The sequence below is a fragment of the Dendropsophus ebraccatus genome, chromosome 6, assembly GCF_027789765.1.
Source record: "Dendropsophus ebraccatus isolate aDenEbr1 chromosome 6, aDenEbr1.pat, whole genome shotgun sequence".
Lineage (NCBI taxonomy): Eukaryota > Metazoa > Chordata > Amphibia > Anura > Hylidae > Dendropsophus > Dendropsophus ebraccatus.
In genome coordinates this window covers 38251289-38274841 of record NC_091459.1, presented here as the reverse complement: position 1 = coordinate 38274841, position 23553 = coordinate 38251289, and the positions used below count along the sequence as shown (strand labels likewise).

Genomic DNA, 23553 nt, shown 5'->3' with positions numbered 1-23553 from the left:
TATGAAACATTTATGATCTACCCACCCAAAGATGCCCTAAGGAGCGCCAAGGTCAACGAGATGGGTTGAGGCAAATCGTTTCTGAGTTCCAGAATGTTTGGACAGTGAGGCAATAGCACAGACAGTAGGGCAGGTCAGAGTTGCGGGAACCACATATGAAGCAGAAGGATGAAGAGAATACACCCCCTTTTATTTACAGAGTATCCCAGCATGATTAGGAGGTTGCGTGTTTTGTCTAAGGCCTGGATCCATGTTTTCCAACCAGCAATAGGGTTGCATGCATCTTCTTCAGCCACCAGGAGCGAAATGCAGAGCATTCATGGCCTGATCTACAGGAGGAAGCAAGGGTCAGCCTGTCAGATCAGCACTCGCTTCCTCCTAGTTCCCCACTTGCTGTCTGTGCTACTACACGCGCAGACATCAACGGGGAGGAGCGGAGGGGCTGAGGGAATCTGAAAGAAAGGCTGCATAGAGGAGAGCGGTAGTCTGATACCGCCTCTCCTATTGCTCAGACCTGGTGTAGGTTTCACTATCATTTTTCCTCCGGAAAAATGATAAATGCGGCGCACACAGAGGCCGCGCCCCCTCTGCTTGCTGCCGCACCCCCCGTAACGCCCCCTTCCTCCCCACTGGCGCAGGAGGCGCGGATAGGCCCGATGCAAATAAAATATTTGCAAATAGATCATTTACGAATATTTTTACGCCGTTAAGGCCCATCTAAACCTAAAAAAAGCATTTTAGCCTTTTAATAAATCTCCCCCAAAGTGTGTATAAAAGTGAACTAAACTTTTCCTATTACACTCAGTTTGTGAAACTATTACTGTAGGATGCAGAATACTGTAAAAATGTATTTGGAAAGTCAGCTGATGCTAAAATGTTAAAAACAACTTGGCTACAACCCTGGTATACCCTTGTAGTCAGTTGGATGTTGATTAGAAAAAAATCAATGATGGATATTTTCACCTTGTCATATTGAGCACTATCTACATCAGCATGACATGGTCACAGCAATTCCAACAAATATACTGGAGCCTTTTCAATTGATGTCTGATTTAAGTTGTATTACCCAGAGTACAGAAGTACTTTAGCAAAAATATTTGATTAAGAACACAGCTCTGGGAGTCGGGTCGTGACATCACCATTTTATCCAGGAAGTGACATCACCATGTTATCCAGGAAGTGAAGCCTTGATGCAGTAGTAAGTGTAGGAAAAAAAAGCACTTTATGTGCATTTCCCGTAATAAGTGTATATTGGTGAATTGTATAACTTCTGGGGTCAATACAATACTTTAGTAAACAATTGAATACATTCATTTTGCAAACATGCCTCCTCCTGATGCCGGTCTTTTTTTCCAACTGCTCACAGCTCGTCATCTGGGTTACTGACCACAACTCTGCTCTAAAAGCATTGGTGTGGCTGGTGTATATATAAGTATAATGTAAGGCTGGGTTCACACTATGTATATTTGAGGCTGTATTTGGTCCTCATGTCAGGTCCTCATAGCAACCAAAACCAGGAGTGGATTGAAAACACAGAAAGGCTCTGTTCACATAATGGTGAAATTGAGTGGATGGCCGTCATATAACGGTTAATAACGGCCATTATTTCAATACAACAGCTGTTGTTTTAAAATAACAGCAAATATTTGCCATTAAATGGCAGCCATCCACTCAATTACAACATTATGTGAACAGATCCTTACTGTGTTTTCAATCGACTCCTTGTTTTGGTTGCTATACAGCCTCAAATATACGTAGTGTGAACATAGCCTTAGTGTGTATAGAGGCATATATACTGTATAAGTGATACAAAGATGTACACTGTAGCTATATATACACCAGACAGACAACTGCTTTTAGGGCAGAGTGGTGGTCAGTAACATGGATAACAAGCTACCAACAATTTAAGGAAAAGAGCAAGTATATTAGAAGGAGATCCGTTTGCTATATGATTGTGTTTCCAAAAATACAAAAATATTTAACTTAACAAGGGGAAGAAAACTTTTTTTTTTTTTTTTAGTCTCCCACCTCCCGTTCAAACTTGCCAGTAAATCTGGTGTCTTTTAAATGTGACGCCTGGAGCTATTACCTACCTATCCTGTGGTAAGAATACGGGAATTTGTTTATGTTTTAAGCAGTTAAAAACCATGAAAACTTGATTCAAACAATGTTTCTACATGTAGAGAAATGCATGTGGTCCAAACCAGGCTCCTATTTCTTCCCCAGTAGTCATGTGCTATTGGCCATACCATATATTGGCCATGGATTATTGGCCATACGCCTATTGGTTACCGCATGAGGGTCTGGTATCGGCTGCATTTGGTGACGTATAGTAAATGTGGGAACCTAAGACTCAGATACCAATATGATGTTCAGAAACTAGAAAATCATGATGCTAATTGGTGAGTGAAGATAGGGCGTCTTCAGGTGTAGTGCCTAGGGCAGCAGCAGCTGTTAATACAACCCTGACTACAAGTGTAACTATATTAGCTGAGATTAGAATAATTCTTGAATGGTACAACATGTTACTGCACCAGATGACATAAAACCAGGAAGCTTTTCTGATGTCACATTAAAAGAAGTAGAGCAACCACATACTTATGGATACAAATATAGACATTGCGGCTTTGTCATTTTCTAAGGAGAATCAGATTTTAGTTTATACAGACAAAATGCATGTTTTTACCTGAAAATGCATTACTGTAGTATCTAGAGAGGGTCTGCATAATATCTTTGGAATGCTGAGTCCATGGTGCGATTTTTCTGTAGGTTTTGACCCTATGAACAAGCTGAGAACCACCATATTGTAAAGAAAGAGTGTCGCCATGATCCTCATAAAGTTCCTCAAATAACCTATGAGATATGAAAGCAAAATACATTTTCACAGTTTTGAGGACAATTATGGAAAATACTTTATTGGTTACTTATACATTGCATGTGCACCTTATCTATACAGGGTGAGTGATATATTTACATTGGGGTGTCATTGTGGGTGGTACCATACCGGGTACCCCCATGTTTGTTAATTTTTAATTGTTTTTAAGCTTGTGGGGTCAAATTTCTTTATTATTGTACCTGTTATAATAAAGTACTTTTATTCTGATATATATCCTTTGTTGTGCTTTGGTATATTGTTGGCATAGCTTTTTCTCTTTTTTGGTTTGGGAATACGATATCAAACACACATGAAAATGTCTAGAGATAAACAAGCAAGATCATAAGAACATAGACAATGGCCTTGGTCTTGAAATGACAAAGGAAAATGTACCAGCAGGGTTACTGTAGGATGTAGCCTATTCTGAAGAGATGGGTTTGCAAGTTGTTTCTGAAGGTTGTGATGGTGAATGAGAGACAGATGTGTCGGGATAGTGAGTTCTAGAGTATGGGGGAGGCTCAGGAGACATTATGGAGGCAGTTATAAGTGGAAAAGACATAGGAAAAGCACAGACTCTTGGTCTTGTAAGGAGCAGTATTGGGAGAGGAGAGGTGGATTAGTTGGGTAGTATAATTGAGGATAGATTGGAGGGGAGCAAGAGTGTTAAATGGAAGGCCAGAGAGAAGCATGTTGCAGTAGTCCAATGAGTGCATGTACCAGCAGTTTTCTTAAAGGGGTAATGCGGCGCTCAGCAATTATTCACAGAATAACACACATTACAAAGTTATTTAACTTTGTAATCTATGTTATGTCTGTGAATCGCCCCCTTCCCGTGTCCCCCCATCCCTGCACGTGTACCTGGAAGTGTGGTGTGATATACATACCTGACGCGTGTCGACCCCCGTCTTCTGTCGATGCAATCTTCGGGAGGCCGGCCCACTTGCTGCAGCCGTCCCGCATGCCGGCCCCCCTCTCCAGCGTCATCAGCTGCTCAGCCGCGATTGAATGAGCATAACAGTTGTGACGCGGCAGAGGGGGTCGTCAGGAGTGGGTCGGCAGGCCTCCCGAAGATGACGTCTTTGAAATAGATGGCGGACGGGGTCGGTCAACACGGATCAGGTATGTATAGCGCACCACACTTCCGGGTAAACGTGCGGGGGGTGGGGGGGACCCGTGCGCACACTGTATGCAAATTACCTGAGATAAGTCCGATGCCCATAGAGAATGAATGAAGCCGTCATTCTCTATGGGCATCAGACTCATCTCTGCAGTGCGCACGCACGGATTAGGGCGCTGATATTTTCGTCCCTGGACCGGCTCCAGGAGCGTGACTCGCCGGAAAGGGTAAGTATCCGGGGGGCTGCTCCGGGGGGGGGGTCGGTCGGCTCTGTGCCCGAGTCTGCAGTAACAGGTTCCCTTTAAGTCAGATGTGCTGGAAGCTGGAAATGGAGGCAGGGTCGAGGGATTGCCTTTTGAGAATGGGTATGACGTTGCATGTTTATATGAAAAAGGAAAGAACTGTGTTTAATAGTAGACTGAAGAGATGAGTTAGAGCTGGGATTAATGCTGCGGTAAGGTTACGGATAAAGTGTGATGGGATCAGGTAAAATGCATAGATTTTGAGATGCAAGGTGGACGCCAGGTCGGTACTGCGCACAATCCCTATCCAATCCAAGAGATATGCTTAGTAAGGCCACTGAGAGGCCTCTATGCACACTACAAATTAATAAAATATAATTTTTCCACCTTTTTTTCACATAACACCACTGATCAAAATATTTTATTGCCCATCATTTAAACATTGACTAGCACTAGACCAAAGTCACATGTTCAGTATTGCCTCTTGATGCACATTTTTCATCACATCCTATCTTGCTAATGATGTGCAGTTATACCAATACTTCTGGTGTGCTGCTAAATCAAAGCTGTTGGTGGAAATAGACAAAGCTACAGGGAGCCTTGACAGGCATATGAATAAGTGCACACTGCTGTTTTTTCTATCTTTTTTCCCCTTTTCACTGTTCTGAATAGAGCTCTGTTAAATTACATGGGACTTCAAATGTGCTAAAAGGACACGTGACTATACTAACAAGTTTTAACAGAAATAACTCAAAAAGCCGAAAGTGTGAATAAACATTCAAAAGCAAAAGGTGCATTGTTTAACTGTACAACAGGACCCAGACACATAGATGACCATAATGTATGAACAGAAATAATGAGACATAGTCGGAATAGACCAGGGGAATCAATATTCTTAAATTGTGTTATATAACTTACAGTAGTGTTAAAAAAACACAAAAAAAACAGCAATGAGTTTCAGAAAACAAAGCGCAAAATTATAATAATACCTTTTATTTGCCTAAATGTACAAGCAGTGGATATGCCAAATCTAAACAATAATACAATGTATCCAGTTTGCGTTAATCGTTTACAAAGAGTTAAGATAAGAGTTAAGAATATTAGGCTGTTATTGTTCCTTCACCCCCGCCCCCCGCTTTTTTTCCCCCTCTCTTTCTTTCTTTCCCTCTTTTTCTCCTCCTTCTCTTCTTCTTCATTGTCTCTCTGTTCTCACTACTAGTATGGAAAAGCAGCACTCCCTGGTCTGGGCCTAGTTTGCCCCTCAGTGTATGTTTTACCATCTTTCATTCGCATTCATGTCTTTCAAGTTTCTCATGTTGGCTGTCAATAAGTTACTCTCTTATTTGTTATACTCTGTTGTTGCTATACAAGACTGGGGGGGTGTCTCCGTATCTGGTTGATGTTTGCAGAAAATGTGGATTTGTTAAATAAAGAATTTATTAAAAAAATAATATTATATATATATATATATATATATATATATATATATATATATATATATATATATATATATATATTTATTTATTAGGCTGTTAAATATAAAAAAATAAATTATGCCAGTAATTTTAAAAAGATTTAAAGGAGAAGTCCAGCGAAAATTGCATTGCCCCTCAGAAGTTATAAAATTACCAATATTCACTTAGTGCAGGGAAAAAAAGCACTTTATAAGAATTTCCCATAATTACTACTGCATCAAGGCTTCAATTCCTGAATAACATGGTGATGTCACGACCCGACTCCCAGAGCTGTGCGGGCTGTGGCTGCTGGAGAGGATGATGGCAGGGGGACACTAAGGGCCACAGGGCACTGGAGGGACACTGAGCATCCCTCTGCCATCATCCTCTCCAGCAGCCACAGCCCGCACAGCTCTGGGAGTCGGGTCGTGACATCACCATTTTATCCAGGAAGCGAAGCCTTAATGCAGTAGTACTGTAAGTGCAGGGAAAAAAACACTTTGGGGGAGATTTATCAAACATGGTGTAAAGTGAAACTGGCTCAGTTGCCCCTAGCAACCAATCAGATTCCACGTTTCATTCCTCACAGACTCTTTGGAAAATGAAAAGTGGAATCTGAATGGTTGCTAGGGGCAACTGAGCCAGTTTCACTTTACACTATGTTTGATGAATCTTCCCCTTTATGTCCATTTCCTGTAATAAGTGTATATTAGGGATTTGTACAACTTTTGGGGGGCAATACAATACTTTAATAAAAATATTCGCCGGACATCTCCTCTAAGATGGTTAAATACAGCAATACAGCACTGATCCATGAGTATATGTATACTGCCCCCAGGGGGACATCAAGTTACTGTCCCTTTTTTGTATAAATAAAAATCCCCTCCCCTAATAAAAGTTTTAATCACCCCCTCTTTTCCCATTTTTTAAATAAAAATGAATAAAAAATAAACATATTTGCTATCGACGCATGCATATTTTCCCAAACTATTAATTTATCACATTCCTGATCTTGCACGGTAAACGGCATAAGCGCAAAAAATGGATGCAACAAGTATTTATTCCATAAGTGTGGTCGTGGATACAAACATGCAGGCCACAATTGTTTTTTGCTAGTGTGCGTTTCCTCTCACCCCTGCGTCTACCTCTTCATCCACCCCCTAAATATGTGAGCTGTCTTAGGGTCCATTTACACGGAAAGATTATCTGACAGATTATCTGCCAAAGATTTGAAGCCAAAACCAGGAATGGATTTGAAAAGAGGAGAAATCTCAGGCTTTCCTTTATGGCCTGATCTCAGTTTATAGTCTGTTTCTGGCTTTGGCTTCAAATCTTTGGCAGATAATCTGTTAGATAATCTTTCTGTGTAAAGGGACCCTTAAAGAGCTACATACCAAATATTACCAAGATAACACACAAAATAATTACGAAAATAAATGTACAAAAATTACTATATCTCACCTAACTGCATCCGTATCAAACTGCAAATTAGGTTTATCAATCAGTCCTAAGGAGTACAGCTGGTATGCCAAAGCACACTTTCCCACCATGAATTGTGCTGTATTGGTCCGGTCTAAGCAGTCCACGCAGTTTGTTCTAAGGACACCTGTCTAAAAAGAGAATAAAAAAAGAAACACACATTTAAGAAGATTTTTGTTACTTTAAAATGCTTGGGCTATCTTCTAGCGAGTGTCACATCCCCTCCATGTTTTACCATGTACAGTTTGTAATTTTAGCTGCTGCTGTGCCAGGGTTTACAATCCACTACAGCTTTGTCCTATTCCAGTGAATGGAACTGAGCTGTAACACCAAGCACAGCTACTATTAAAAGTAACCCCATGCTATTGATGTCAATAGTTCTTGCATCCAAAATCCTAATAAGGACCCAAATTGTTAACAGGTAAGTTAATATCACTCAGTCTGAATGCTACTTTGACACAATATTGCATGAGGGTGTGTATATGTAATTCATTTTAAAAATACATTAAAAATCATATTTGTGGCTAGAAGTAGGACCTAACCAAAATATTAATTGCACAACACCTCCTAAAGTCCTTAAGTTGTGTAGAGTTTTGTACATACCACATACACATCACAATTTTATAATATACCTAAAACTGGAGGAGTTAAACATCTTCAGGAGTTGTGCCATAACAACATATAACCTATCCACAGCATTGGTGATAAATGTGACTGTGGTGACCCAACCACTAGGATGCCCACTGATCACAAAAATACAGGGTATTAAGTAACCCTGTTCAGATGGTGGTTGAGTGTGTACATTGTCGCTCCAGATTAACTCTATAGAACTGCCTATAAGAGTCAATTTCATATCAATACCTTAAAATTAAACTTTAAAAAAGGCAAATATGATAAAACTGGGATATGCACAGCTGAGACAAAAAACAACAACATGTGCACACACATATTAACCCCTTAGGGACCAAGCCTGTTTGGGCCTTAATGACCAGGCTCATTTTTCAAAATCTGACCTGTCTCACTTTATGCGCTTATAGCTCAGTGATGCTTTAATGTATGCTAGCGATTCTGAGATTGTTTTTTCGTAACATATGGTACTTTATGTTAGTGGCAAAATATGGTCACTGTCTTGTGTGTTTTTTGTGAAAAACATCAAAATATAATGAAAAATTTTAAAATTTTGCACTTTACGAACTTTAAAATTCTTTGCTTCTAAAAAAAAAAAAAAGGCACATGACAAAAATTAGTTAGTAAGTCACATTATCAATATTCATTCGTAAACATATTTCACTTTTTTAGGGTGTTACAGGGCTTAGAAATGTATCAGCAAATTATCAAATTTTCATGAAATTTCCAAAACTGATTTTTTTAGTTCTTTTTTTAAGTTGATTTAGGAGGCTTGTATACTGGAAATCCCCATAAGTGACCCCATTTTGGAAACTAGACACCTTAAAGAATTAATCTAGGGGTATAATGAGCATTTTACCCTACAGGGGCTGGAGGAAAGTATTCACAATTAGGCCAGAAAAAAATGGAAAATAGAAGTTTTCCAATAATATATTTGTTAAGATTAAAGTATCTCATTTTCATAATAAACATGAGAAAAAATGCACCCCAAATTTTGTAACGCAGGTTCTCCTGAGTATAATGTTACCCCATATGTGGGCGTAAACCAGTGTATGGGCACACAGCGGGGCTCAGAAGGGAAGGAGCGCCTATTAGCATTTCCAGTTCAGATGTTGCTGAAGAAGTTTCTGAGCGCCAGGTGCGTTTGCAGAGCCCCTGTAGTGTCAGCAGAATAGAACCCCCCCAAAAGTCACCCCATTTTGGAAAGTACACCCCTCAAAGAATACATCTTGGGGTGTGGTGACCATTTTGACCCCACAGGTATTAGAGGAAAGTATTCAAAAGAAGACAGTAAAAATGAAAAAATTTAATTTTTCCAATAATATGTTTTAGTTTGAAATTTCTCAATTTCAAGAGGAACAGGGGAGAAAACTCACCCCAATATATGTAACGCAGGTTCTCCTGAGTAGAACAGTACCCCATATGTGGGCATAAACCACTGTGTGGGCACACAGCCGGGCTCAGAAGGGAAGGAGCGCCAATTAGCATTTCCAGTTCAGATTTTGCTAAAGAAGTTTCTGAGCGCCAGGTGCGTTTGCAGCGCCCCTGTAGAGTCAGCAGAATAACCCCCCTCCAAAAGTCACTCCATTTAGGAAAGTGCACCCCTCAAAGAATACATCTTGGGGTGTGGTGACCATTTTGACCCGACAGGTATTAGAGGAAAGTATTCAAAAGAAGACAGTAAAAATGAAAAAATAGAATTTTTCCAATAACATGTTTGTTTAGTTTGAAATTTCTCAATTTCACGACGAACAGGGGAGAAAACTCACCTCAGTATATGTAACGCAGGTTCTCCTGAGTAGAACGGTACCCCAAACATGGGTATAAACCACTGTGCGGGCACACAGCGGGCCTCGGAAGGAAGGGAGCGCCAATTAGCATTTTCAGTGCATGATTTTTCTGAAGAAGTTTCTGAGCGCCAGGTGCGTTTGCAGTGCCCCTGTAATGTCTACAGAATAGAACCCCCCCCCCCCCAAAGTCACCCCATTTTAGAAAGTACACCCCTCAAGGAATTCATCTTGGGTTGTGGTGAGCATTTTGACCCCACAGGTATTGGAGGAAAGTATTCAAAACTAGACCGTAAATATGAAAAAAATTGAATTTTTCCAATAACATGTTTGTTTGGTTTAACCTCTTAAGGACATATGACGTACCCCTACGTCATATGTCCTCACTTGCACTTCAAAGCGGGGCCGCGCGGCGGCCACTCTTTGAAGTGCCGCGATCCCGGGTGCCGCGAGTAGCCCGGGACCGCTGCTATTAGCGGGCACGGTCTGATTGCCGTGCCCGCTAATTAGCTAATCGGAGGCAGCTGTCAAAGTTGACAGCTGCCTCCGATTACCGGAGGCAACGTTTCCCTGGGGTCTAGTGGGGGAGATCGCTCCTCCGGGACCTTGTCCCGGAGGAGCGATCTCCGTTACTGATGCTGGCCGGGGACGCGTCCAAGATGGCGCCGTCCTCAGCTCGGCACTCGTTCGTTTTCGGCTGCAGCAGCCGAAAGCAAATGAGTGCCGATCTCATGGATCTCTGCAGCATATCTATGCTGCAGAGATCTCAATGAGAGATCCAAGTGTATATACTAGAAGTCCCCCAGGGGGGCTTCTAGTATATGTGTAAAAAAAAAAAAAAAAGTGTTGTTAATAGTAAAAAGCCCCCTCCCCTAATAAAAGTCTGAATCACCCCCCTTTTCCCAGGTTTTAAATAAAAGTAAACAAATAAATAAATAAATAAACATGTTTGCTATCGCCGCGTGCGTAATCGCCCGAACTATTAATTAATCACATTCCTGATCTCGTACGGTAAACGGCGTCAGCGCAAAAAAATCCCAAAGTGCAAAATTGCGCATTTTTGGTCGCATCAAATCCAGAAAAAATTTAATAAAAAGCGATCAAAAAGACGTATATGGGCAATCAAGGTACCGATAGAAAGAACACATCATGGCGCAAAAAATGACACCTCGCACAGCCCCACAGACCAAAGGATAAAAGCGCTATAAGCCTGGGAATGGAGCGATTTTAAGGAACATATATTGGTTAACAACGGTTTGAATTTTTTACAGGCCATCAGATACAATATAAGTTATACATGTTATATATCGTTTTAATCGTAACAACTTGAGGAACATGCATAACAAGTCAGTTTTACCCCAGGGCGAATGGTGTAAAAACACATTTCCCCCAAATAAAAGAAATGCTTTTTTTTTTTTCAATTTCACCATACTTTGAATTTTTTTCTGGTTTCGCAGTGTACTTTATGCAAAAATTCAGCCTGTAATTGCAAAGTACAATTAGTGACGCAAAAAATAAGGGGTCATGTGGGTTTCTAGGTGTAAAAATGCAAGTGCTATGACCTTTTAAACACAAGGAGGAAAAACAGAAAACGTAAAAACGAAAATTGGCCCCGTCCTTAAAGGGTTAAAATTTCTCAATTACACTAGGAACAGGGAAGAAAAAGCACCCCAAAATTTGTAAAGGAGGTTCTCCTGAGTACAATGGTACCCCACACGTGGGCATAAACCACTGTATGGGCACACAGCAGGGCTCAGAAGAGAAGGAGTGTCATTTTAGTTACAGGCAATATGTGGGTGTTTACTGGTTATCTGGGGTGGTAATGGACAATCTCGGGGTGTTTACTGGCTATCTGAGGTGGCAACAGGCAATCTGGTGGGGTTATGGGCAATCTGGGGTGGTTACGAGCAGTCTGTGCCAATCTGGGGTGGTTACGGTCAATCTGGGGTGGATACGGGCAATCTGGGGAGATTACGGGCAATCTGGGGAGATTACGGGCAATCTGGGGAGATTACGGGCAATCTGGGGAGATTACGGGCAATCTGGGGAGATTACGGGCAATCTGGGGAGATTACGGGCAATCTGGGGAGATTACGGGCAATCTGGGGAGATTACGGGCAATCTGGGGAGATTACGGGCAATCTGGGGTGGTTACGGGCAATCTGGGGTGGTGACGGGCAATCTGGGGTGGTGACGGGCAATCTGGGGTGGTGACGGGCAATCTGGGGTGGTGACGGGCAATCTGGGGTGGTTACAGGTAATCTGGGGTGGTTACAGGTAATCTGGGGTGGTTAAAAGTAATCCAGGGTGGTTACGGGTAATCCAGGGCACTTGACTTTAGTGACAGGCGTAAAAAAGTGCCGGCACCATTTGGAACAAGTGATCAGTGGCATATAGTATATACCGCTGATCACTTGTACTGGGACCACACCGGGTGGTCACCGATCATTGCCCCATGCTCTCCCCCACCTCCGGTGGTGGAGAGAATGAAGCTTTGATCATTTTTAGGAATCCATCACTGTGAACAGAGTCTATTCACAGAGATGGCGGCGGCCATCTTGGATCAGATGGCCGCCCTGGGAGGGGAGGGTCAGTGACCAGGTCACTAGGGTTAATTCTGGGGACAGGGGGGGACATGTTCTCATCTCCTCTCACTGTGGATTCACGGTGAGAAGAGATGAAAGCGTTCAGCTGCGCTGGCAATGTCTGTTACCAGTGGCCGCCGTTATACTGGTAATAACGGCGATCGCCGGTGAGGGGACTGGCCGGGACTGACCCCACACTCTGCCCCAACCCCTCAGCTACCTCCGGTAGCTGAGAGGAGGGGGCTGCAGGCATTACCGGCGCCGCTGCACTATTCTGTACCATCACCATAAAGAGCTGATGGCAGCAGAATAGAGCCCATTAGTGATCACCGTAAAAGTCCTTATCGGCGTTCACTAATAACATAATACATGTATTCTCTGGGTCACTACGGTTACGGCGATACCACATTTGTATAGTTTTTTTTTTAATTATTATCACTTTGGCGCAATAGAAACTATCTTCGTAGCAAAAACCCACAAAAACTGTCGCCGCATTGCAAGATCCATAGCGTTCTCATCTTTTGCGCGGCAGAGCTGGTTTTGGGCTTATTTTTTGCGGGAAGATCTGTAGTTTCTATTGATACCAAGTTTTATATGTATATGACTTTTTGATCTCTTTCATGACGTATTTTCTAAAGTGGATTGATAAAATACAGCTATTCTGGTACTGTTTTTTTTATTTATTTTTTTACAGCGTGTGTCGTGCGCTATAATTATTGATATAGTTTTATAGATTGGGTCGTTACGGACGTGGCGATACCAAATATGTATATGATTTGTGTTTTTAATCACTTTTATGTCACGTTTTATTGGGTATGGGGAATGTAATGCATCTTTATTATTGGGGGGGGCTGGGGGGGCTGTGTTGTGTTTGGTGCACACTTTTTTCACTTTTACACTAGTGTACATTACTGTACACTAGTGTAAAATACTTTGATCACTGATACAATACATTGCAGTACCTGATGAACTGCAATGTATTGTATCATGCATCATGCTGACAGGCAATAGCCACAGCCACCCCTGTCAGCATGAGGCATCTCCATGGTGACCCCAGGGACCTTCATTAGGACCCCGGGATCACCATGGAGACATCGGGACCCCGGACGGCGCCGCGGGACATCGCGATCATGTAAGTGGACCTGCAGCGCCGTCCGGGATCCACCGGGACCAGTTAGATGCCGCTGTCATGCTTTGACAGCGGCATTTAACGGGTTAAACTGCCCGGAGCGGAGAATCCTCTGCTCCGGGCAGTTACAGGAGGGTGTCAGCGGTCACACTGACCGCTAATCACCTGTCCTGCAGTCGCCGCCAGGAGGTAATTTATTCCGATGCGCCCGCCATTAAAAGGCGTACGCATCGGAACAAAGCCCATTAGTGGCCGCCGTGAATATGCGTGCGGCGGTCACTAAGGGGTTAAAGTGCTATTGTAGTTTTAAAAAATTTTGACATTTTTGATCAGTCCATGTTTGAGTGTTCAGACCCGTACCAATTGTAAAATAGAGCTAGGAGAGGCGAAGTCCACTCCCCACTCTATGTCAGTGGTTGAGCTCCGTAAACTTTCTTATGAACCCAACTTATCACGTGACACAAGTCGGGAGAGGACCACACTTAGCACTGTTTTCTTTTGGATAGTTCTCACGATTGGTATGGGTGTGAACACTCAGACCTGGACAGATTAAGGGTATGTTCACACTGAGCAAATATAGCGGAGAGATCCGCCGTGGAATCCCGCTGTGCTCAGTGTCCTGATGTCAGTAAATGAAAGGGCATGCGCTCCTCTGCTGTCGCCGCTCGATGCTTAAAGAAGGGACATGTCACTTCTTTGAGCGGAGGCTGCGGAGGAGCGCACGCTCTTCCATAGACAGGCTATGGCACACTGAGACAGGCGGGGTTCTGTGGCAGAATTCCGCCTGTTTTACTCAGTGTGAACATACCCTAAGACTTTAGACATGCCTCTATGATATGTCAAAACTTATTAGTTGTTGTTGACACTTTAAGGTGTGATTTTTTTTTAAATGGACATTTCTGCTACTAACCTATTACATTTAGCCTATACATATAAAAAGAAACTTCAGCTGTACCTGTAAGCGCCCTGATGGTCCAACCACACCACCCAGATCATGCCACCTAGGATAGATGACAATATCACAGCATACTCAATTATATTGTTACTGTTAAAACACTGTGTAACTGCATATATAACATTTCTCAACAAACAGTGGTTAGTTTATGTTTCAGAGGCAAATAAGACAAATGTTCTTAAAAATGTAAGATAACTGGTAGTACTGTTCAACTTTATTATCCACAACATCTAAATTTTATTTAAACAAAATTCTACCACCAGCCATAACAGAAACACATAAAAGAGGTAGTAAACATAAAAACTCAGTGGTTTAACTACTTTGACAAAAGAAGGAACGTCCGCTTTCATGACATCCTTTTGTTAGAATAATGCTAATAAATTATTACTTATTTGAATAAGAAAAACTGAATGGTAGTATGTAAAAACTAAATCAAAAGGAAAAACCCTTACTTTTCATCAGGCCTTAGGACACTACAATATGCATCTGGTCGATTAACAAAGAATCCTGTCCTCTTCACAACATTTTCAGCAATAACGTTGAGTCGATCCAGGACATTACATAGTTTACTGAAAGAAAAGGAAATACGGTCTTTTGGAAACTGTTGCAGGCAGATATTTTATAAAATCTGAAAATAATGCTATAAGAATCTACATAGAGGACGGAGGTGTACAAATGGACGTAAAAATATTAGATGCAAAGATGGGTCAGTAGTAATGCAGAAGTTTATTTGCATATGAAATTAAAGAGGTATTCTCAGGTGGAAAACTTATGGCACATCTACTGGATATGGTACAAATGTCTGATAGATGAGCGCATTTACAGTACTAGCAAAGCTAGGTTCGGCCGTCGGCTTGTCAGCCTGCTGCCTTTGAACTCTGTGCTGCTCCACTCCGGATGCCTGGAAAAGCCAGATCCAGCCCTGGGAAACAAGCCGAGGGCCAAGCCTAGCAAGGAACTTTGCTAGTACTGTAAATATACTCATCCCAAAATGTGGGTTTTACTTCGGAGATGGACATCTTAAAATAGAGGCCTCCTGGGCATGTTCAGCTAGTTTGCAGCAACCAGAGGTCCACGGGAAGCCAAAAATAGTCAAGCAGACTTGTTTATGTATTTTGTGTAACTTCCATTGGCTTCAATAGGTGGCTGCCTAAACAATATAGCAACACAAGCTACACTCTATTAACAACTCATCCCTTTATTAAATAGAAAGGGGGAGGTATATTTTCACTGTTAGTAAGTTAGTAGGTAGTGAAAATCTTAGAAATAAAGGTCTGTCTACCACAATATTTATTTCTTAAAAATTGTAAAGTTTAAAAGACTTTGGCTTTAAAAAAAACTTTTGACACTTTCAGATCTGTACGGATCGTAAGAACAATCTGGGAGATAACCACGCTAAGCGTGGTCCTCTCCTGACTCTATATCACATGATTAGTAGGGCTCATAATGTAAGTCTATGGAGTCTGACTCTTTCACTGACACAGTGCAGGGAGCACAGTGCACGATTGGTACAGGTCTGAACACTCTGACCCAGACCGATCAAAACTTTTGACATGCCTCTATGACATGTCAAAAGTTTTTTAAAATGGCAGTGACACTTTAAATGGGTATGCCCTCCGCACCCGGATCTGTGACTTAGTTTTGATCTGAAACTATTTATTTTACCTTTTAGTATACTTCGCCATATCCCAGGGAATGTATACAATGCTACGTTCAGGTGGTACAAACTGGTTCAAATAGGTAACAGCAGCAACCAGTTCGTCACTGAGTATCCTCTCATGCCGTCTCTTTTCCCGTTCCTAGATTAAAATGAAATAGATTTATTTATGTTTATCATATTTTTACATACAGTATATATATAGTTTCCTTTCATCCCAATCCTCATGACTGGTACTGGTAAAAAAAATAAATAAAAAAAAAACACACATTTACTGTGGATTGTTGGAAGTAAAGTAACTGATCACTGAAGACCAATTAATTAGCTTCCATGAAGATTTTTTTTCTATTGGATTTTCCCAAAAAGAGGAAACATACATATCTTAACATAATATCTTAACCCCCTTTTTTTTCCAGAGCTGAAGTGTCTAGGAGGCAGGGCTAAGCTGTTGAAGTGCCATGACACAGCTCACCTCCTAGCTCCACACTCTCTCATACATGATTGATTTGCAGCAGTGAGCCCTGCACAACAATCTAAAATCTTTAAAATCACTTCATTTTATTGAAGGACAGTGGCACCTAGGCGGGGCTTCATGGTAGTTGGCCTCTTTACCCACCTGGGAGATGGAGCCCAACTGCCGTGAAGCCCTGCCCAGATGACACTGTCCATATATGAGAGGGGCCCAACTGCCATGAAGCCCCACCTAGGTGCCACTGTCCACAGCCACAAACAAGTGTTATACTGTACAGATGTATATTGAATATGTAGCATCTAAGCTTGAGGATGGTGCGGGGAAATGCACATAGAGTAAGGTGGTGACAGTATCACTTTAAGAGCTTGTCCTTGCTGTCTAGACACTATGGCCACACAGAAAAACTTGTTTTTATATCTAAGCCTTTCGCCACCTCAGGCAGCAGTGGCATGTAATTTACACCAGTACAAGCTAGTGCAGCTCATTTGCTGAAAAAGCTGACAGGTTCCCCAAAAACATCCATGCTTAAAGAACAGGATCCCGCATGGCACACACAAAGGCCTCACTCTTATGTTTACATATGTCTTTAATTGGCAATCCACAATTATGGACAAACGTAAAACACAATGATTTCAAACGTCTGCAGTTTTTGCCGATCAGTGAATAGGCAGTGATCTGTGCCGCAAAAAAAAAAAAAAAAAAAAGGGACAGGTCCTAGGATAGACCCACATAGGCATGGATCACTGTCTAGAATGTAGTGGGCCAAGTGCTGTCCGTAATTGCGGGTCCGCTATTAAGGACAGTATTTACGGATGTGCGACGTACCTCGCAAAATGTTGGGTATAATAGTAAGGACTAATGCTGTGTTTACACAGAACGATTATCGTTAGAATTTTCGCGATAACGATCACACTTGAGCGAAAATCGTCTTGTGTAAACACAGCGAACGATCAAGGGACGAGACAAATAGTTCATTTTGATTTTCAACATGTTTTCAAATTGTCGTTGGACGTTCTCTAAAAAATTGCATATCGCTTCGTGTAAACATGTCTTTCCCAGATTCACCATGGGCTTAAGCGATCTTAAAACGATCGCAATAACTATTTTTTTTAAAACGATTTTTCACTTCGTCTAAACGCTGATTCTTATAAAAACCAAATAGAATTATCGCTCCGTGTTAACATAGCATTAACTTTACTATGAAACTAGAGGAAATTCCTAATGATCCCACCAGGTCTGCAGTGATTTCCCATTATGTGTTTTTAAAATGTGTTACCAGACTCATGATACGAATGATTTCTTGAAAATTTTTCTCCTTTTTTTTGTTATGTTGTTTCAAGATGACCAACATGTAAACGTTTTATTCATTTTATAACCACCTGAAGCAAACACAACATAAGGAGTAATCATCTTGCAGGAAAGTTTGGCCTCTAAAATCATCCTATGAACTAACATAGAAAAACAGTGCTGACACGCATGTCATAGGTTCTCCATCACAGGTCTAAAACATAGTGGTCTGTGAATTGCGGAACACTACGAAGGCACAAAGAACTGTCCGCAATTGCAGATCCAGACTGCACTTGCGGATGTGTGACTGCACTCTAACGTTTCTGTTTACAGGCAATACTACTGCCTGGATTATGACAAAGTAAATAAGATATCAAATGAGAAATTCAAAGAAAATAATGATTCGGTATCCTCATCCCAACATTTATGGCATACCCACAGGATTATAAGCATTTCAAAGAATTCTGGTCCCTTGAGAAAGTCCCTGCAAAGACAGTTGCTATGACAATGGCAGAAATTGTGCATGAAATTAAGACGAATAATTACAAGAAAGTGAAGAATCATAAATGACTTAGGTAAGGAGGCATAAATATTTGTGCAGCTTAACGCATTCAATAGTCTCGTCCTATTTTATGTGATGGCATATTCATATTAAAGCTATTTCCAGATATTTGTAACAACACTTATTAGATAAATAGCCACCGGCACTGCTGAACCTAGGCTTCCAAGGTCTTGGATCCCACAGACAGACAGAGACAAGTCAATAATCACTGGTTGGTGCTCACTACGAGTATAGATACATAGAAACTTAGCAAGTTCGTAAGGAGAAGATGAGGGCACTCACCGCTTATGTGATCTTCTTTTTATTTATTTTTCAATTCATCTCTTTGCGTGCATTAATGGTGCAGGGCATACCGGGCTTAGCGTGGACGCCAGACACCCACCGGATCGGGAAACAGCTGTTTTACGCGCATGCGCGCTTCTACAGACCTGCACTGATTGGCTGATGGAGAGCCGGGAGCCTCACACAGCCGCGACGCCTAACAGGTAATGTATGCTGGGGGCCGGGGGCTGCGGGGGGTTAAAGGGGTCGGGTCACATATTCCGCTGCGGGTTTGTGACCCCATAGACCTTCACTAAACCAGGATCCGCCTCAGATTTAGCTGCAAACTCGCAGCGTGAAATCTGCTGCGGATCCGGTATGTGTGAAGTTACCCTTAGTAGCCCCTAGGGCCAGGAGACACGGTATATATTGGTATGTGTTTCAAGAAAGTATATATAAAAAAAAAAGCTTTAATTCCATAGTACAAAGAGTCAAAGAGGTTTTCTCAAGCTCCTGGAGTTCAGCAAGATGTTACATATCCCTACTCCTCCTTTCCACCTGCTTGGAACTTAGCTTGGAGACATTCTTGCTTGAAGCTTTTCAGGGGCATGGGAAAGCTTCTTTGACTCTTTGTGACAGAGAATAGAAGAATTTCTCTACATCTTGGAAGACAGATATAGGAGGGGTACCATGCGTCTCTTTGACCTAATAGCTATCGGACAGTGTCAGCAGTTTGGAACATGAATTAGAGCTGACAAATTTCGTTTAAATGGGTTTATCTGTAGAATTCTGCAAGAGCTAAAGTCTAAGCTGTGATTGGTTACTATGGGCCACTTACACCAGTTCCTACAGATTTTGATAAATGTGGGACAGAAAATCTGATCAATCAGTGCACAGAAATTCATTGCACAGTAAAGTATATCTACTTTTTTGGGTTGTTTTAGTTTTTTTACTTGAAAAACTAAAAATAAAATAAAATCTATAAACACATAACCCAAATATAGTAAAGATGCGTGGCTCATATGAACAGCACATTGAAGAATTCTTTAGCTTTGTGTAGCTAGGCTAGAATTTTCTAGCACCGACCGTCCTAGCTTATGAACATCAGAACAAAAGAATATAAACTGCTTTCTCCATAGAACGTGACTTCGAGCTCTATTGAAGCAGAGTGCAAAGATCATATTCCAAGCACGTGTTTCTAAATATCACTAAGCATCAAGACAATAAAAAAAAAGGATAACTTCAAACATTAATTACAAATTGCTGAGCATGACCTGGCTCATAAAGCAGGTTCGGAGCTTAATAGGAAATCATGCATTTCAATTACTCTAACAATGCATTAATGCTGGAATCCTGGTGTGGATGGTCTATGAAAGAGCACATTTTTATCCACACTGCAATTGCCAAGTTAAAAAAAAAAAAATGAACCACTTAACAAGTCACATGTCAGAGCCTGGTGATCTAGAGTCTTGCGGATTGCCTGTGACAGGCGAGTCTATAAATAAAACAGCAAAGTAGATTTCATTCCCCGCTATTTCCAGTGTATTACCTTTTCTTCATTTAAATTTACCTATTAGTACTGCATTCAAAAATTGACATTTCAATTTTTCAGATTCCCTTTGATATACTTGATTTTCAGCTTTGGTGGCAGAAATAACAGCCTAATTAGATAGGAGAAAACGTATCCGGTATTGGACAATTTAAGCAAATCAAGTTTACGTAGATCAGTCATCATTCTATTTTACCCTGTTTAACCCCTTAAAGCGTAACTATAAAAAATGAAATTTCTCAGGTAAAAAGGCCATGTGTTACCCTTTAAAAAGAGCCATAAACTGCATTGATAGCTTGTGCACTGGCTGAGATATCACTAGTCTTTCAGCTCAGAAGAATAAATTAATTTTATTCTGGCTGACAGAAAGTGGGCATGGTCTCCCCTCTCCTCCTTATCTCCTCCCCTGCCCTGCCCTCGGCACTAGTTTATTTCTGAAGTGTGTTAGAAACCCCATAAGGGTAGCTTCACACACAGCAGATTTTCTGCTGCGGATCCGCAGCAGATTAGATTTAAATGACTGATCACAGCATCAAATCTGCTGCAGATCTGCTGCGGATCCGGTGTGTGTGAATGCACCCTAAAGCACATTATTTTAAAACTTTACTCCTCAAAGAATTCAAAACAAGCCATAGGACCTTTATTAACCCTTTTAGGTGCTAAACTGAAATAAAAGCAAGTGGAGCAGAATTTTATAAACTTTTCAACTTTTCTTTTGTGTGCAAAAGACTGAGGAGGGAAGGGGGATGGAGAGGGGTGGCTAGGTGGAGAAGAAAGGTCGGGGGAGGGATGTAAGAGGTGATGAGTGGGCATAATAAGAGGGATGATGAGAGTGAGAGTGGATGATGAGAGTGAGAGGGGATGATGAGAGTGGGAGGGGATGATGAGAGTGAGAGGGGATGATGAGAGTGAGAGGGGATGATGAGAGTGGGAGGGGATGATGAGAGAGAGGGGATGATGAGAATGAGAGGGGATGATGAGAGTGGGAGGGGATGATGAGAGTGGGAGGGGATGATGAGAGTGGGAGGGGATGATGAGAGTGGGAGGGGATGATGAGAGTGGGAGGGGATGATGAGAGTGAGAGGGGATGATGAGAGTGGGAGGGGATGATGAGAGTGAGAGGGAATGATGAGAGAGAGGGGATAATGAGAATGAGAGGGGATGATGAGAGTGGGAGGGGATGATGAGAGTGGGAGGGGATGATGAGAGAGAGGGGATAATGAGAATGAGAGGGGATGATGAGAGTGGGAGGGGATGATGAGAATGGGAGGGGATGATGAGAGTGGGAGGGGATGATGAGAGTGGGAGGGGATGATGAGAGTGAGAGGGGATGATGAGAGTGAGAGGGGATGATGAGAGTGGGAGGGGATGATGAGAGTGAGAGGGGATGGGAGGGGATGATGAGAGTGAGAGGGGATGATGAGAGTGAGAGTGGATGATGAGAGTGGGAGGGGATGATGAGAGAGAGGGGATGATGAGAATGAGAGGGGATGATGAGAGTGAGAGGGGATGATGAGAGAGAGGGGAGAATGAGAGGGGATGATGAGAGTGAGAGGGGATGATGAGAGTGGGAGGGGATGATGAGAGTGAGAGGGAATGATGAGAGAGAGGGGATGATGAGAGAGAGGGGATAATGAGAATGAGAGGGGATGATGAGAGTGGGAGGGGATGATGAGAATGGGAGGGGATGATGAGAATGGGAGGGGATGATGAGAGTGGGAGGGGATGATGAGAGTGGGAGGGGATGATGAGAGTGAGAGGGGATGATGAGAGTGGGAGGGGATGATGAGAGTGAGAGGGGATGATGAGAGTGGGAGGGGATGATGAGAATGGGAGGGGATGATGAGAGTGGGAGGGGATGATGAGAGTGGGAGGGGATGATGAGAGTGGGAGGGGATGATGAGAGTGAGAGGGGATGATGAGAGTGGGAGGGGATGATGAGAGTGGGAGGGGATGATGAGAGTGGGAGGGGATGATGAGAGTGAGAGGGGATGATGAGAGTGAGAGGGGATGATGAGAGTGGGAGGGGATGATGAGAGTGGGAGGGGATGATGAGAGTGGGTGGGGATGATGAGAGTGGGAGGGGATGATGAGAGTGGGAGGGGATGATGAGAGTGGGAGGGGATGATGAGAGTGGGAGGGGATGATGAGAGTGAGAGGGGATGATGAGAGTGGGAGGGGATGATGAGAGTGGGAGGGGATGATGAGAGTGAGAGGGGATGATGAGAGTGAGAGGGGATGATGAGAGTGGGAGGGGATGATGAGAGTGGGAGGGGATGATGAGAGTGGGAGGGGATGATGAGAGTGGGAGGGGATGATGAGAGTGGGAGGGGATGATGAGAGTGGGAGGGGATGATGAGAGTGGGAGGGGATGATGAGAGTGGGAGGGGATGATGAGAGGGGATGATGAGAGTGAGGGGATGATGAGAGTGAGGGGATGATGAGAGAGAGGGGATGATGAGAGAGAGGGGATGATGAGAGAGAGGGGATGATGAGAGAGAGGGGATGATGAGAGAGAGGGGATGATGAGAGAGAGAGGGGATGATGAGAGTGGGAGGGGATGATGAGAGTGGGAGGGGATGATGAGAGTGGGAGTGAGAGGGGATGATGAGAGTGAGAGGGGATGATGAGAGTGAGAGGGGATGATGAGAGTGAGAGGGGATGATGAGAGTGAGAGGGGATGATGAGAGTGAGAGGGGATGATGAGAGTGAGAGGGGATGATGAGAAGGAGGGGGGGGAGCCAGGCTCACTGGGGCGCGGCAACAGCAGCAGCAGGGCAGAGAATGGAATTGCTCAGAGCCAGGTATATGGCAGCAGCCCCGCTGGCTCGGGCACACCCCTGCCCACTATAGCAGGGCTCCAGGACCTGTTGCCGGGCATCGGAGCGACACTGGCATAGTCCCGAGTATGACCCAGTAAGCCCCGTCCCAATTGCGGTAAGCCCGGGACTGTTGCCAACTATGCACCGGGTGTCATGAGAGGGAAGGGGGGAGCAGCAGCAACGGCGGCATTGTAGAGGGCCCAGTAACATGGCGGCCGGCGCCGGTGGGGTGCCCGTGGCCCCGCTGGCTCAGGCACACCCCTGCTGGACACCGGTCATCATGACACTGAAGGGGGGACCGGCCACACTAGCAGGGCAGCCATGAAGACAGCAGCCACAGTGCCAAGGCTGCAGGGAAGGTATGAAGGGAGGGGCGGACTAGGGCGGACCTATTTGAGAATCCGTACAAAGCTGCTGCTTAGGCAGAGTACGGATGTTCAGGAATGTAGGACAGTTTTGAACAAGTAACTCAGAGCCAAAGACAGCTCTGAGGGGACATTCATCTGCATGTATTTCAAAAACGGTTCACTTTCCGTTGTTACTATAAATTGCAAAAATTATTATCATGACCTAGGCTAACTAAAAATAAACAAAATAAATTTTATAGTTGCGCTTTAAGGACAGAGCCTGAAATCACCTGGAGGACCGGGCCAATTGTCATTTTTGCGTTTTCGTTTTTTCCTCCTCGCCTTC

General features: G+C 43.0%; 1 protein-coding gene across 6 annotated transcripts in view; it reads right to left on the bottom strand.

Annotated features, from left to right (window-relative positions):
• FIG4 (FIG4 phosphoinositide 5-phosphatase) overlaps positions 1–23553 on the bottom strand; it is a 160078-nt gene that overhangs the window by 68649 nt on the left and 67876 nt on the right. For all 6 annotated transcript variants that reach the window (XM_069974833.1, XM_069974830.1, XM_069974829.1 and 3 more), the window contains 5 exons: positions 15916–16049; positions 14703–14819; positions 14251–14296; positions 7150–7298; positions 2687–2853 (listed from right to left, as the gene is read on the bottom strand). In XM_069974833.1, coding sequence (XP_069830934.1) covers positions 2687–2853; positions 7150–7298; positions 14251–14296; positions 14703–14819; positions 15916–16049 — 613 coding nt within the window. The remainder of the gene's footprint in view (positions 1–2686; positions 2854–7149; positions 7299–14250; positions 14297–14702; positions 14820–15915; positions 16050–23553) is intronic.